The sequence below is a fragment of the Eleginops maclovinus genome, chromosome 15 (assembly GCF_036324505.1).
Source record: "Eleginops maclovinus isolate JMC-PN-2008 ecotype Puerto Natales chromosome 15, JC_Emac_rtc_rv5, whole genome shotgun sequence".
NCBI lineage: Eukaryota > Metazoa > Chordata > Actinopteri > Perciformes > Eleginopidae > Eleginops > Eleginops maclovinus.
Genome location: NC_086363.1, coordinates 18,596,807 through 18,613,216, shown reverse-complemented (window position 1 = coordinate 18,613,216; position 16,410 = coordinate 18,596,807). Strand labels below are relative to the sequence as shown.

The window sequence follows — 16,410 nt, the reverse complement described above, 5'->3', positions numbered from 1 at the left end:
ACAGCCCGTCCCTGATGGTGTAAGCAGAACAGTTTGGGAGCTGGTAAATGCTATGAACCAAGATGAAATCACAAGCATCATCGGACAGGACAAAAGTATTTTGAGACTTGGGGAACATTTGTATGCAAAGCATGGACAAGACCAAACATGAGTACATTAGACAAATAATGCGAGAAATCGGAAGATTGATTCCGCAATCACAAGAAAATGCCTTCCAACTTTAACTTTGTGGTCGAAGCAGTAAATGATGTTGCTGGCTTTGATCAAGACAAAAACACATACAAAACTCCATGGCAAGGCCCCGGCCGTGGCACAACTGGCTGGGGCACCTAACCCTAACCCTAACCCCCCCCAAAAAAAAAACTCCATGGCAAAATCGGACAATGATGAGTTTCTCAGGCACCTGGAGAGGAGCCGTGGTGTTTATGAGAAAAAGTGGAATGTGTGTTTTGTCATGTGTGCAAATGCAATTGGAATGCTCTTCAGCTTCTTCCTTTCACGGAAGATGTTAAGAATATGCACGTGTATCTTGACAAAGATCCAAATAAAAATAACAGGACAAAGTTGGCCAATTTGACCCTTTCTCAAATACTTCTGTTCAATCGCAGACGAGAGGGTGAGGTGTCCAAAGTACATCTGAGTGCATTCACCCTTAGAGACACGTCTAGTGTATATTCAGATCTGGCAGTCTCTCTGTAATCACGCTAAAATCATTCAGTACATAAGGATTGACACTTCTACAGACAAAGCTTGAATTTCACCTCTTTTGTGACATATTCTTGCACTTTTAAGAGCAAGGGAACATCATTTAGACGTGGTCGCTAGCTGTTAGCTAGGCTGCACAGCTTTTAAAATATATCATCAAAGTATACAACTGGTAGCAGAGAACTCAAAAATACACATGAACTTTTGTAGTTCAGAGACCGTTTGTGTGAATATGTTAAGATACTTACCATAAAAATCCAGGATGGCTTAGGAAAGTGAAAATAAGCAGTTCTGTCATCCACATGTCACAGTCACAGAATCAAAATGGCGCATACCCTCGGTCCTACAGCGCATAGCTATATAAAGGATGTGTTACGGCAGAGTCTACAACGTCATCACAGGTCGGCCATCTTACCACAGGCAAGCTTTCTGGCGGGATCTGTTGAACCTGAGGTAACCTGATCTGCACAAACGCTATACTCTTATCTTGCCGGATTTACAAACTGTTTGGTTTCTTACAAACGTTATTAACGTGGTTATAATTCTGGATGCTTGAACATGTTGAAATCGCAGCTTCTTAGGGCAACTTCCTCCTCCTCTCTCCGGTTTTGGGAAACCTTAAAAAAGTGAGAAATGTACCCAGATATATAAATTATAAGTCAACATTTTCAATACGTATTTCCATTTATATTAAGGGTAAGGACACAAATACACACCTAAATGATCACATTTTTGGGGTAATTGTATGTATGTGTGTGTGTGTGTGTGTGTGTGTGTGTGTGTGTGTGTGTGTGTGTGTGTGTGTGTGTGTGTGTGTGTGTGTCTGTGTGTGTGTCTGTGTCTGTGTGTACGTACGTATGTATGCATGTTTGCACTTTAAGAATAAGATAACCTCACTAAAAACAATGAAAAGGTGTCCAAAAGAAACATTCAGTGATTGTGTAAACAAACATATTGTCAAAAGCCTGGTGTCTAAGACTACTCCACATGGCTAAAATGACTAGGCCTACACTTATCTTACAGAGCAACAACATACGACAAACGCTCAATAAAACGGTCCTTTTCAAAGGGCATTTGCCCAATGTAGGTCTCTGGTGGGTCTTCCCGTGAGGATGGACACTGGGTTTCAGCGGTTTATATTTAGTCTAATTTAATTCTTTATTTTTAAGACATGTATTGTGTAATGCAGTAGGTGGACACCTGATTTATTAAACAAAATACAGTCAATGTTTTTGATTACTGAATTAAGCTTAAACAGCATTTGTAAATTATTGCTGTTACTACATTTTTTATATCTTGGTCTCTCTTTTTCTTAGGTTACATTGTTACGTAAAAAACACCATATTTATTTTATCATGTTTTTCTTTGTGTTGCATTTGATATTGAGGTTATGCAAAAGTAATGGAAAGTAGTAAATAATTTATATTTTGAGACTCAGATTTTTTGACATGTAACTAGATATTGTAACGGATTCGATTTTTAAAGTAACCCTCCCAAACCTGCATGTGCAGTTCAATGGGATAACCACCAGGAGGCTGCGCTTTTCCACAAGTGGCTGCTCATATTTACAGGGTCCTTTCCTCAAGTTCCCCCTTCCCCTGACAGCACCCCTGTTACCCGCTCTCTCCTCCAGACCTGTAGTTCATCAAGAAACACAAAGGCCATTATAGTAACAGCGTTAAACTAAATGACGCTTCCTGCTTCTGTGCTGCTTGAACTGGAAATTAATTTTAAAAAAGATAACAAAGTTATGGAAGTTCTCCAATTCCTGTCAGGAATATGTGGGCAGGATATATTTGTGGTTTCCAGAAATAGTGAATCCTGTGGTTACACAAACAGTGATGCGTTGGCTGTGTTCTGTTCTCCTGCATCTGTGATACAGAGGGAGGCATTCCTCCGAGGAGAGCTGACAGCAGGAAGTCCTCATACGGTCAGGAGGAATGTCCAAGTAAACAGCACCTGCAGAGATCAAGAAGTGGGAGGACAGCAGTTTCAAACCCTCACACTGTCTGCTGTTAACATGGCAATGCATCATATAAGAGACAGATCAGAGTCGGTTTTATTAACGAGTGTTTACACATAGGAGGAATTTGCTTTGGTATAAATGGTGCATACAAATATACAAGAAGAATACGTAGCAAAGAATTCAGAGACCAGACACCAGGGCTGGACTGGCTATCTGGCGTACCGGGCAAATCCCGCCAGGCCCTCCAACGTTTTGGGCCTTCCCAGGGCCGGAAACAAAACATACATTATATATATTATATTTTTTATTGATTGCGACGGTAAAAACATGACACATCGTGGCCCATTGGATGCTTCTCTTGAGGCACATTTGGCTAGTACAATGAAATTCCTTGGTTCTCGAAGGCCCGCCCCTCCCTAGAGGCCCTCACTTGACCCAAGTCATCACCTCAAATTTTGTAAGCGAATGGTGGAGGATAGAGAGGTCGCGAGATGGAGAAACAAAAGAGTGGCCATGAGAAGCGAATGGAAAAGAGAAAGCAAAAACTTAAAGACGACGCAGCAAAATGTGCAAAAATCACCGACTTATTCAAAAGCACAAGCTCGACTTCAGGTTCGGGTAGTGGGGCTGCTGCTGGGGCCGTGGGAGATGATGGGGAACCAGGCAGCTCAACCTCGGGTTCGGGCGGTGGGGCCGCCGGTACAACGACAACGAGCGCACAGGTGGTGGAGAATGTAGAGGAGGAGGAGGCGGAGGAGATGGTGGTTCGAGCCGGGGAACCAGAGGAGGAGGAGACGGAGAGACGAGAGTCACAAGACGTGACCCAGCAGGGAGAGATTGAGGTTAGAATTCAGCTCAACACACCCGCTAGCTAGCCAATGCAGTGTAGCTATTCACCGCTTCGGCGTTTCGTTTCCCATTTATTGCCTGAAACCGAGACCAAGTTGTCATCCTGACTTTATCAAATCAGTCACAAACATGTACCCATTTGATATATTTTCATGCACTTCTCTTGTAATGTTGCGCCAGCATATATAAATCTTCCATTTGTCGAGCTGTTACAAGGTCATGTGATGTGTTTGAAGTTATGCTAGTGCCGTCCGGTCTAGAAATACCCTAGCTAGCTAGGCAGATTAGCTATTCACTGCTTCGGCGTTTTTCCCATTTATTGCCTGAAACTAAGACTAAATGTGTCGCCCCCACTCTCTCAAATCAGTCACTAGATTTGGTTTCCAACTTATATTGTTGTGTTTAAAGCCAAATCAGAACGTTGAAATGGGAGTGGAAGAGTCCCAGGGAGATCAGCAAGCGACAGACTTCTTTCGACGCCCTCATTTTTCAAAGATGCAGGAATTTTTTGAATTCCACCCTCAACAGAATGCCACAAACCCTCTTGTTCAGAGGCTCTTCAATCGAACAGACGACAAGGCATGGAAGTGGCTGACGTACTGTGCCCAACGCCATAGTCTTTTTTGTTTTGTTTGCCTTGCTTATAGCAAGCCAAATGACCCCAGTGTCTTTATTCGATGCATGACCGACTGGAGGCATGCCTACCAAAGAGCGGAGGAGCACGAGAGAAGCATGGCCCATCGGCAGTGTGCAGAGGCATATCTGTTGAACTGCTCTAGAGCGAACATCGGCCACCTTCTTGAGGGAAGTCAACTGGCAGGACACCGCGAGCTGGTCAAGAATTGTTAATTAGGGAGTCATACACACGAGTGAGTGTGTGGGAGAAGCAGAGCCAGGACAAGAGGCACAAACGAATTTCCCCAATTGGACAGACAATATGGTGGGCCAAACACGATGCCCTGAAGAAGGTTTTTGGAAACTTTCAAAGACCCGATGACAGCCTTTTTGTTGAAGTGGTGTCCACACTCGCTGGCATAATGGATCTCAAGACACTTCCATCAAATGCGCGAAACAAAGCCAGAGGATACCGAGACGGTTTGCTGCGCTATGAAACAGTGCTAACAGCTCAGTTGTTTCTCCGAATATTTGAGCTCACCTCACCCCTCTCCAAATACCTACAGACAGAGGGAATGGACATCCTCTCTGCACACAGAATGGTCACCACAACCCAAGATGCCATGAAAAAGATTGCCAGAGATTTTTCTGCTGTGAAAGATGCAGCTGACATTTTTGTGCACTGGGCAAATGAACAGTTGGAGAAGCTAGAGGAGCTAGATTTGGAAATGGAGGCCGCACTGCCCCAGAAAAGGATGAGACGCAAGAAGGTCTTACCAGGTGAGATGGCCCAAGATGAAAGCCTTAGTGACTCGGAGAAGGCTTACGAGGTCAATGTCCATAATCAGATTTTGGATACAACCATTGAGGCCCTACACAGAAGGTTCTTGACCCATGGAACGATGCATGTCCAGCAGTGGCTCAGTCAGTAGGGGCTTGGACTGGGAATTGTAGAGTCGCCAGTTCAAGTCCCCGAACAGACTTGAAAAAATATGGAAGGTGGACTGCTACTTGGAGAGGTCCCAGTTCACCTCCTAAGCCCTGCTGTGGTGTCCTTGAGCAAGGCACCGGACACCTCCAATCCCCCTCCCCATTGCTCCCCGGGCGCTGCACAATAGCTGCCCACTGCTCCTAGTACTAGGATGGGTTAAAAGCAGAGGACCAATTTCACTGTGTGTGCTCTGCTGTGTGCATGTGTGTGACTAATAAAGAGGGTTCCATCCTCCGATTCTATCTATTCTATCTATGCAGATTTATCTCTTCTACACCCGAAAAACTTCCACCTGATCCACACCAGCACTCTCCCTGAATCTGCACTCACAGAGCTCAGCAAATGCCTAGTTGTTCAGCGCAGCAACAGTAGCCAATCTACAAGTTGAGTTAAGAAACTTGGCACAGCAATGGGACAGGCTGGTACAATCACCCTTAGATGAATACTCAGCCAGAACAGTTGAGGAGATTCCATCCGATGAACAAGAAGAGCTGGACATAAGAAGCAAAACATGTGTTTGTTGCAAAGAGTGCCCTGTGTGCTGCTACAAAATCCTTCTCAGGTTCAACATGTTGACTCGCGCATACCCCCTTCTTGGGTTGGCATACAAATTTTTACTAACCCTGTCAGTAACTCAGGTAGCCTGTGAGCGCTCTTTTTCAACTCTCCGCTACATCAAAAACAGACTGAGGAACAGTCTATCTACCAGTAAACTGGAAGCCTTCATGCTGATGGCCACTGAGAAGGATGTCCTTGTGTCGCTTGACACTGATTCAGTGATTGACAGAGTTGCAGAGAAAAGTGAATTGATGAAGAAAATGCTTTTGTAAGGTAAGATTTATAATACAATAATATATATTAATAAAATAGTTGATCTCATCAATTCTTGATCTAAAATAATCTGATAATTGTTTTACTCTCCCCTCAGAATGCCCTTGCTGCTCACAGTTGGTCCAGTTCATGATCTTCAGTTTCAGTTGCCTAGCTGTGTTTGTTCTTGAGGATCATCAGAGGGCCATTCAGCAGTGTCTTAAGCGGTATGTATATAAGACTGTTGTGTAACTATTTATTTTGGTCATTATTCCTGTTATACTGCTATTAGTATCACTCATGTTAATGTTTGTCCAAACATTTCTCTTTAAGGCTGCCCTTTTCCTAAGGGATGTTCCAGTTGGTGTGTTCCGAGTGGTGTGGATTTCACAAGCATCTGTAAGTGTTACACATCTCAATAACAGACACCGAGTACAGTAAAATATAACAAAATATGACAAAAACATATACTCTAGTGAAGAGTTGTGCAGATTTAAAAAGAGGACAATACAATCAGGGATACTGTAAGAGGACAAAACACTTCGTGCTGCTTTGTTATTTATATTTTTAATTTTTGAAAGTTATATCAAATACTCATTCTCTTTGCCTATACAACAGGGAGTATCAGTGTTATTAACCCTCAATGAAAAGAAATCGAAATATAAGATTCAAAGGCTTTATTATCATGTGCAGCTACAGTGTAGAAATGGCAATGAAAATGAAAAGACCCAAACTACTCCAACAATGCAACATAATATATGTAAGACATAAAACAATAAGACCGATGAGAAAAAAATCGAAAAAGAGTGCAGATTATGTAACGAGATCAGTAATGCAGATGAAGTTATTACATGTAAGGAAAATAAATAAATACAATAAGCCAAATAATGCAGGAGTCTAAGTACATGCAAAGAGAATAAGATAAACAAGTTAAATCAAACAATTTAACAATTAAATATTGTACAGTGAAATACAATAGAATACTGTTAAATGTAGTAATAAATATTCAAATAAATCAATCGTTTATCGCAAAAAGATGAATGCTTCAGGTTATGGAGGCACATAATAGAGCTCAGGCATTTAGTAGAATAGGTCAACCTGGTGTATTCCCATTAAATTGTGGCTGTAAGGGACCTTGGTACTGGAGAAATGAACACAAAGTAAACACAGACAGTATTTGTTTTCAATACTGTTTTATTTATTTGACGTAATTTGTTCAAAGATGTTATTCGCTCGATTACATTCTCTCTCTGTTTGTTTGTACATAAAGTATAGGTCAAATAAAGAAACTAAAAACATTAATAAATAATAGAATATACAAATAAAAATGATAGATATAAAAAATATGTAAAACAGTAATATATTTAAAGTTCATTTCAAGCTGATGCAGAGGAGAAAAGACACGTTCTCATTATGTCTTTTAGTACGTTCATACTTCCTCAAGGGTCAAGCAAACAAATGACTTTGTATTTATACACACATATATCTAGCTATACCCATGTTCATATAAGTAAATATGAATAATATGGATTGTTCACAGGCTTGGAGGGTAACGGATTACATAAAATGGGATTATGTAATCAGAACACAAAAAAAGACAACTGTAATCCCTTACAGTATTTTTCTTAATATTTCTTAAAATTGGGGATGGGGATTATTGGCTAGGATTACCATGTCAGTAAAAAACTTAAAAGAGCATATATTGTTTGTTAAAGGATCAGATGTTCTCTCTCCTCTGTCAGCTGTTCTGTTCTGTAGGGTAATACTTTAAGGATGAATCTATACGCCTACTGCCTGACCCTGCTTCATGGGTTCTCTTTCTTTGGTTCAGTTGTTCAGTTTTTAATTCAGCAGGTGAACCTATATGTTCATAAAATAGTGTGTGTGTGTGTGTGTGTGTGTGTGTGTGTGTGTGTGTGTGTGTGTGTGTGTGTGTGTGTGTGTGTGTGTGTGTGTGTGTGTGTGTGTGTGTGTGTGTGTGTGTGTGTGAGCTTAACTGTGTGTGTTAAACTGAAACAGAGCATTTTCTGTCAGCTCAGATTTTATTTCTTCTTTTTTAAACTGTAGTATGTGCTCATTGTTGGTGTACAGGCTACTGTAACCCTCCTAACCCTGACTGTACATTGTGTGCTGCTTGTTTGCGTCTCCTTTCAGTTATGTCCCTGCTGTGCATCATCATACCTTCTAGCTCTTCCCCCCTTGAAACCGAGGGGAGGTCTGGCCTGCTCGAATAGTCTACTGCTACTCAGTTACTGGAATTGTCTGGGGACTGGAGAGAAAATTCCTCCGGTGATTATCAGATAAAAACATTAGCCAGAGATGTGTGTTGCTGCAAGTCTGCTGTCTTCTACGATCTGTCATCATCAGTGAGTAAGGGAAGAAAGTCCAAATCAGAATGACTAACAGGGACTTTTCCTTATGTGTTCCATATTTCTGTTGTCGTTCACAAATCGACATGAAGCAGGAATCCTTGATGTGTGCACGGAAATAACATTGTGCCGAGAATCAACGCTCAACGGTAGACTGACTAATGATCCAGAGCTTCATCCCACTTATTTGACCCCTTTATACTATATTTGACCATTTATTGGAAAGAAGTCTCTCTGTTTTTAGACATTTTAGTTTTGCATTGATGCCAAGAACACTGTATATATTCCTTCTCGAGTGCTTCACAATAAAAGCTTACTCTAAACTAAGAAAGGCCCAATAACTCCCTTTTTAAAAGTTTCTACCGTGAATCAGGATCATCTAGTGCTGGCAGCACCAATTATTACACAGCTGTTTTGGTCTCCACTAACTCCTTAAGGAAATATCTGGCTTTTATTGTCTAATTGTCTGCTGGGCTGGTATTGTACGGTTGATTTCTCAGATATTTTTTGGCTATAAGCAGCTGCCTGTTGTGGCTGGAAACAAGTTTGATAAATCAGTAAAGTTGTTGGATGTAAAGTCAAAACAGGCCCACACAACAGGCAAGGCCTGAAATTGGAAGACATTGTTTTGTCACAAAATGTATAAAATATATATTTGAATATTCCTATTCATTCCCATCACACCGACCATTATTTTTACATATTTACTGTTCAGCCTTCTCTTTATTTATACTTCTTAATGTGTGCATAACATGTATGTATGTGGGTTTACGTGTGTATGTAAATATATATAGATATATGTATATTTTTAATATAGTTTCCTTCTTGTGATGGTGATAAACAGAATTTCGATCTCCCTGTCTGTATCACACACACAGGAGATTGACAATAACATTGATTTTGACTTAATTTAACAGAATAATGTATAACTTAACTATTCACTCTATTCTGTTCAGTTAATGATTAAGTTAATTAAGTTGTTATACTTATCAGACATTAAATATGTCTGATAATTTATATTTACAATATGCATTTTAATTTAACCAAACGATGCATATTTGTTTACAATGTTGGGAGCTGTTGGCTGTTTGAGAGCAGCTGCTCAGCGTACATAGCACATGTTAGCAATGTTTTTATTATGACTCTCACTGCCAGAATGGTTGACACAGGTACACACATTACATTTAATCATAGTTTGTTCAATAATAATCAGAATTTAAATGACCCTATTAGCTAGTTAGTTAGATACACAACATAACTGGCTAGCTAGTTATCTAGAATTAGCCTGACTTCAAAGACTTTATTGTCATATGCACAGTAGTTATAGTGTAGATATGGAAATAAAGAAAACATCCAGCAATGCAGCATGAATATATAAAGAACATAACAAAATAAAACCAATAAAAATAGTGAAAGAAGTAACATAATATAAATACATAGTGCAAGAGAATGTTGCAAAATGTGCAAGAAATTACAAATAAAAGTAAAAATAGTGCTTGAAGAAGTTTATATACATGTACTGAATGTAAAATTAACTATTGTTATTACCGTTCTTATAGCTAATGCTAACTATCCTTGATAGAATGATAGGTAACGCTGGCTAGCTTCTTTGACAGCTCACTTAAGATAGCCAGAGCTGCATAGCTAGCACACTGATAGGTCATTTAAAATGGTTTTAATGTTAACTTGTTTTTATAGATTTCAACACTGGACCTTTGTCTACCCTTGTATCAGTAAGTGTTATTACAAAAACTCAGTCAACTTGCTCTAGTTTCTAGTTTGGAATGCTTTTATATGCTTCAATGCATTTCATAGTTGCACCTGGAGGAGCAACCTACACCAGACACTACAGAATTATAAAAAAATATGTAGTTTAAGGCAATTTTCACATGTTTATTTAACATTTTTCTGCATGTTAGAAGGTTTTTGCCTGTATTGCCATTGTGTGCAGCAGGTTTTATTTATTTTCTTGGAGATATTGTCAGTTCAAAAAACTAAGTGGCCACTGACCTGGACGATCTAAACTAAAACAATAAGTATCTGAGCCTACACACTGACAAACAGTAACATTCTGTAAATTGGAACCAAGCCTTCAGTTCCAGCTGTGTTATGGTTTGGAGTCAACCAATCTACTTGAGTAAGAGTGATGTTTAAAAAAAAAACAGATTAATAGTTATCTTTATAGTTATTGTTCTTGCTATGGCTGGCATTTAACTGGGTTCCTTACCTCATTGGTCCAGGAATGCGGTGTGTGTTCTGACTCCTCTGGGAATAATTGTGTAATACAGTTTCTGGCAGGAAATGAGGGAGATAGTGATCATTAACGGTTGCCATGTCATGATGCTAATCACCTCTCCCTCCTCCTGTGTGAGTCTGTGATGTGTGCAGACCGATCTGTATATTTTCACTTTCATTTTTTTCTCCTGGTGTTGAAAAGCCTTTATAACAAAAGATAGTCAAAGGAGATCAAGTTCCAAGCCCAAGTTCCAATGGAGAGAAATACTTTCAAAAGTTGAAAGAGACAAATTGCAGGACAGGATTTTTTTTTCAAAGCTAACATTTTCATTAGCTGGTTTTACTCCATGTGTGTTTGACTTAAAATAAATAAAATAATTTTTTGCCTTGTTTTCTGATTGTCTTGTCCTGAGTGCCAGATTGTTGGATCTTGACTAGTATATACAGTGGGGCAAAAAAGTATTTAGTCAGCCACCAATTGTGCAAGTTCTCCCATTTAAAAAGATGAGAGAGGCCTGTAATTTTTATCATAGGTATACCTCAACTATGAGAGACAAAATGAGAAAAAAAAATCCAGGAAATCACATTGTAGGATTTTTAATGAATTTATTTCAAATGATTGTGGAAAATAAGTATTTGGTCAATAACAAAAGTTCATCTCAATACTTTGTTATATACCCTCTGTTGGCAATGACAGAGGTCAAACGTTTTCTGTAAGTCTTCACAAGGTTTTCACACACTGTTGCTGGTATTTTGGCCCATTCCTCCATGCAGATCTCCTCTAAAGCACTGATGTTTTGGGGCTGTCGCTGGGCAACACAGACTTTCAACTCCCTCCAAAGATTTTCTATGGGGTTGAGATCTGGAGACTGGCTAGAATTTACCAATTAATTCATTAAAAATCCTACAATGTGATTTCCTGGATTGTTTCCCCCATTTTGTCTCTCATAGTTGAGGTATACCTATGATAAAAATTACAGGCCTCTCTCATTTTTTTAAATGGGAGAACTTGCACAATTGGTGGCTGACTAAATACTTTTTTGCCCCACTGTACATGAGTGTTTTAATTCAGTTTATTCAACAGTATCTACATTGTGACCACTGTGGCTGCATGTCCAATTACTTTCCTTATTTCAAACCAATGGTGGATAGCAAATAAACTATGGTGTTGATCGATTTGAACCTGATACATTTGGCAAAGTTATAAATATATATATTTAAGTTTTGTTGTATTCCTGATGTTTTTTAAAAATGTTATTCAGAACATCAAACAGTGATTAAAAGTTGGAAAAATATCAATAGCAGTCTGAAAGTTGATACACTGGCTTAACATACACACTTAGAATGTCATAACACTGAACTTGGACTCAAACATCAAGCTTTCTGTGTGAGGTCACTCACAGATTTATTTGTCTATTGGATCTCAGTTTCAATAAATGTTATTATTATAAAGTTCCATTTGTTGAGCATATTTTAGTCAAGAGTTTATTTTAAACTGTGGAGCTGTGTCAGATTCTCAACTGGAATATCTTTTACTAGCCATACTGAGCCCTTCTATGGTCTGTTACCATTATCCTGTGTGCACTGCAGTCTGACATCACTAAGCAGGCTATAGTGGCTTTGTGCTTATTTGCTGATTTTAAATGTATCCGGAAGTGCTTTAAAAACTCTGAAATAATAAGGCCAGTGGACATTACATTCAGGGACTCATGACAATCTATAATAGCATCAAATCCAATTTGTGTGTTTAAAGAGAACTTGGCAATTTAATCATTGCTAACCATTTACATGCAAAATAACCTATATTACCATGGGCGTCACTTTTGAATTAGGGGGGTGGGGATCCTTTTTTCTGAACATTTTAACATATTTTATGAATGCAAAGTGGTGGGGACAGAATTGGTCATTTTCAAAAGTGGTGGGGACATGTCAACAGCATCCCCAGTATAAATGACGCCTATGTATATAACACACCTATAATTTATAATATTCTGCCAAATAAGTCCTTTAAAACTCAATTAAATGAAAACATATCTTGAATTTAGTTATGATACTACAATAAAGGGGGTGACTCAAATGTCTAGAACAAGGCTAGGACTTCAAAATGAGAAGATGAAATAAAAAAATAGGTATAAATAGTCACTGTATGTTTATATGAGTACACATGTTCTTATGCATTATTAAACCCAAACACTAGTCAATGAGTCAGGTTAAAGTGAAAGAATAATACTGCAGGACTGTAAATACCATTTAGGTGAGGCAGAACACAGCAGAGGAGCTGCGGGGGGAAACAGATGGAAGATGTGTGTGATGACGCAGTGATGATCTTTGGGCCTGCATGTATAAAAGTGAGCGGTCTCTCAGTGCGCACTCCAGTGGAGGCTACATCACCATGACAATTATCTGCTGGGAATGAACCTGAGATACATTTAAATGGAAGGGCATCGCAACGGAGATAAGGTGAGCGGATCAAAAGCTTAGTTCTTCAGTGTCTGGATAGGGAACAATTTGAGCCAGGAAAACTAAATAGATCATGGCATTGTGAGCCAAGGCTTTGCTATTTATTTGATCATTTCCTTAAGCTGTTCCAAGACGATCAGCATTGAAAGGATATTTTTTGGAGTTTTTAGAATATGAAATAATTGTTAAGAACGTTTTCAGGAAGATTTCACTTTAAGTTGACTCTTTATGTCTAGAACAGACTATTTTTTATACATTTTTGCTTGTATGTGATATTAATTTAAGAGAGCCCACCTAAGCATATGTACTGCAGATAAGCTGTTCGACTGGGTCTTGAGTGGAGGCTGGAATAGTTGTGGAGTGGGGTTATTTTTTGTTTGTCACTATCCACCAAATTAAACCGGATTTTTGGGGCAAATGGAATAAAACGTGTTTGTTTTTTCCCTTGGATAAAAGTGTCAGCTTTATGAAATGTAATGTTTGTACTTTCTGGTAAAACTACAAACGTTTGACAGATGTACTCCATGACCTCCAGCTCCTGCGGTAACGGGCAGGGCTTTTTAAACAATAAATCAAGCTTTCACAATGAGTAAAGAGGGAATGTAGACTGCTGAGTCATTCTGGGATTGTATCTGTTTCTCTTAAGTGATGAAACATTGCTTATTTCCACATGACCTGTGAGGGAGGGTGAGGTATTCATCACAGTATTTAATCCTGAGAGTAATGTAAGATAGGGGCTGCAAAAACCAGTCTTTGAGATTTATGAGGTGTCTTGTTTCGTCCTTTTTTCCCAACTCAGGAACATATGCTTTTAATATCACACTCACCTACTTTAACACTTAGTTGGATGTATTAATTCATTACTTAATTATAACATTATAACATTGTTTATGCATTCAAAGCATAAATGATACTGACTGCAGACGCATTAAAAAAGGAGAGTTCAGCAAACTGATTATCTTTAATTGGAAAAAACATCAATTGCTGCCATATTCCTTAAATCTTCATACATACAAATAAGAATATAACAGGTATGTACAGATGAAGACATCCATTTGGTTGATTATTAAATATCAGTGTATCAGTTTCAGTTTTATTGTTTGCAACTCATGCATTTATCATTTTTTTAATGTTAAAATGATCTCCACCAGGTTCTTTAGATAATGTAAATGTCATCATTTATGTCAGAAGATGGATTTGTTTACAATACTAACGGTTTTTTAACGAGCTGCAGTTTGACCAAATAATACCTTTAATAGTGAAAACATTTACATTTAATATTTTAGTTTATGGCCAGCACAACATCGTGCATTTGAAAGTATTTGGGTCATAACATTCGTTCCACTCGGCTTCACTTACTAATTATGACTACTTCTATCTTTCCCAGTTTCCAATGGTTGTGAATACTTCAGACTGGTTCTTCCCCACCCTGGACCCAGAGCTGGACCCCTGCAGTAACTACACTGAAGCCTGGCTGTGGCTGTCATCCCTGCAGCCGGCCTACCTGGGTCTTATCAGTATGGTGGGCTTGGTAGGGAACGGCCTGGTTCTCTGTGTGTTCTGCCTGCAGAGGAAGCCCTGCACTGTTGCAGATGTCTACCTGGGGAACCTGGCAGCTGCTGATCTCGTCATGATGTCCTGCCTTCCCTTCTGGGCTATCACCATCGCCCGGGGCTACCAGTGGGACTTTGGAGAGGTGCTGTGTAAGCTGGTCAATGTGGCCATCTCTATGAACTACATGTGCAGTGTTCTGTTCCTCATGCTGGTCAGCGTGGACCGATATCTTGCCTTGGTGAAGCCCATGAGCACCAGCCGTCTGAGGAGAGCCGCCTGCGCCAGGCGTATCTGCCTTGGGGTCTGGAGTCTGGGCTTCCTCTTTACTCTCCCCACGCTGTTCTTCCGCACCATGAAGTACGTAGAGGATCCCGGAGTGGATGCCTGCATTCTAGCCTACCCCCACCCAGCATGGAGATTGCACCACAACATCACCAGGAACGTGTTTGGCTTCCTAGCCCCTGTCCTGGTGGTGGCCTATTGCACTCGTCAAATTGTTTCTGTGCTGAACGACCGGGAAGTCCTCTGGCTCCCTGGGGTGAGGGCGGAGAGGAAGGCCACCTCCTTGGTTCTGGCTGTGCTCGCCGTCTTCCTCTTCTGCTGGACACCTCACCAGGTGGTGCGCTTCCTTGACACTCTGGATTACTTCCAGGTCACACCTGGATGCCTCTGGGGTCATGTCCTTGACATCGGCATACAGTTGTCCACATATTTGGCATACAGCAACAGCGCTGTGAACCCTTTCCTGTTTGTCATTGTGGGGAAGCATTTCAGGAAACGTGCTAAAGAGGTGTTTGGAAAGACTTTAAACCCCTGGTCAAAAGACATGTCCAACCTGACTGTGAGCTTCACCTCAATAAATAGACTCAATGAAAAGCAGAGAATAAGTATTGACCATTTGAAAATATCTGGGCTAAAACAAATGATAACATGACCAGTGGCAGTGGGGACACGTGCGGTGATTAACTGGCTGATCTCATTGATTCGTTGGCCATTTTGGGACAGCACAACAAGCTGTAACACATATTATGACTTTTGTGAAAAGCTGCTTGATACCACATCCATCTGGAACACAGGAGCAGATGCATTCATTTTTGTTTTTCTGAGTCTTTGATGGAAGTCAGATTAAATTGGAATCTAAAGGGAAATGAACCTACTTTTCACTGGATTCATTACCTCAGTAATCATTTTACTAATGGATCTATGGTCTGTCTCAATTGCTAGTTTCAAAACGTCTTCACTACAGCATGATGTTGGGTTTGCTATCATTCCATTTCCAGTGAAATAATCTTGGCGATCTCGTGATTCAAAAGTCACTTACCAGTGTTACTGCTGCCATGGCAGTGCTACACCAGTGCGGTCCAGCATACGGTTAAGACACACTTGGAAGTCTGCTGTTCTTATTCTTTGATAGTCTGATTACTCACAGGTAATTTTTTTTTTTCAGGCCAAGTTAAACATCCAAATTAACATTTAACAGTTGACAACTTGACGGATGAACCTTGCTTACCAAGCTTACTAGCTAGTGCTAGCTTTAGCAGCTAACAGTACCCAGCTCCACCCTTTGGTCATTTTCAGGCCCAAAATAAGCAAGACGTTTTAAGCGTCTTTGGGAATTAGGAAAAGCACTATTTAATTATTATGTATTATTATTATGTATTATTATTATTATTATTATTATTATTATTATTATTATTATTATTATTATTCAAGGTTTCAAGGTTTTATTGGTCATATCACAGCATATACAACGTATATGTTGGCAATGAAAATATTATATCCCATGCTCCTCCAACAACTCAACATACATGGTGCAAATAAGATAAATAAAATATTATTATTATTATTATTATTAT

At 39.6% G+C, this 16,410-nt stretch overlaps 1 protein-coding gene across 1 annotated transcript; it reads left to right on the top strand.

Moving 5' to 3' along the window:
* The first annotated feature begins 12,925 nt into the window (after positions 1-12,925).
* Positions 12,926-16,190, top strand: si:dkey-63b1.1 (B2 bradykinin receptor). Its single transcript, XM_063902387.1, has 2 exons — positions 12,926-13,000; positions 14,388-16,190. Exons 1-2 carry the CDS (start codon positions 12,974-12,976, stop codon positions 15,486-15,488), a joined length of 1,128 nt encoding a protein of 375 aa, XP_063758457.1. The 5' UTR covers positions 12,926-12,973; the 3' UTR covers positions 15,489-16,190.
* The last annotated feature ends 220 nt before the right edge of the window (positions 16,191-16,410 follow it).

Coding starts and splice junctions, on each gene's coding strand:
- si:dkey-63b1.1 (XM_063902387.1), top strand. CDS start 12,974: ATGGAAGGGCATCGCAACGGAGATAAG. Junction 13,001..14,387: donor GGCATCGCAACGGAGATAAG/GTGAGCGGATCA, acceptor TATCTTTCCCAG/TTTCCAATGGTTGTGAATAC.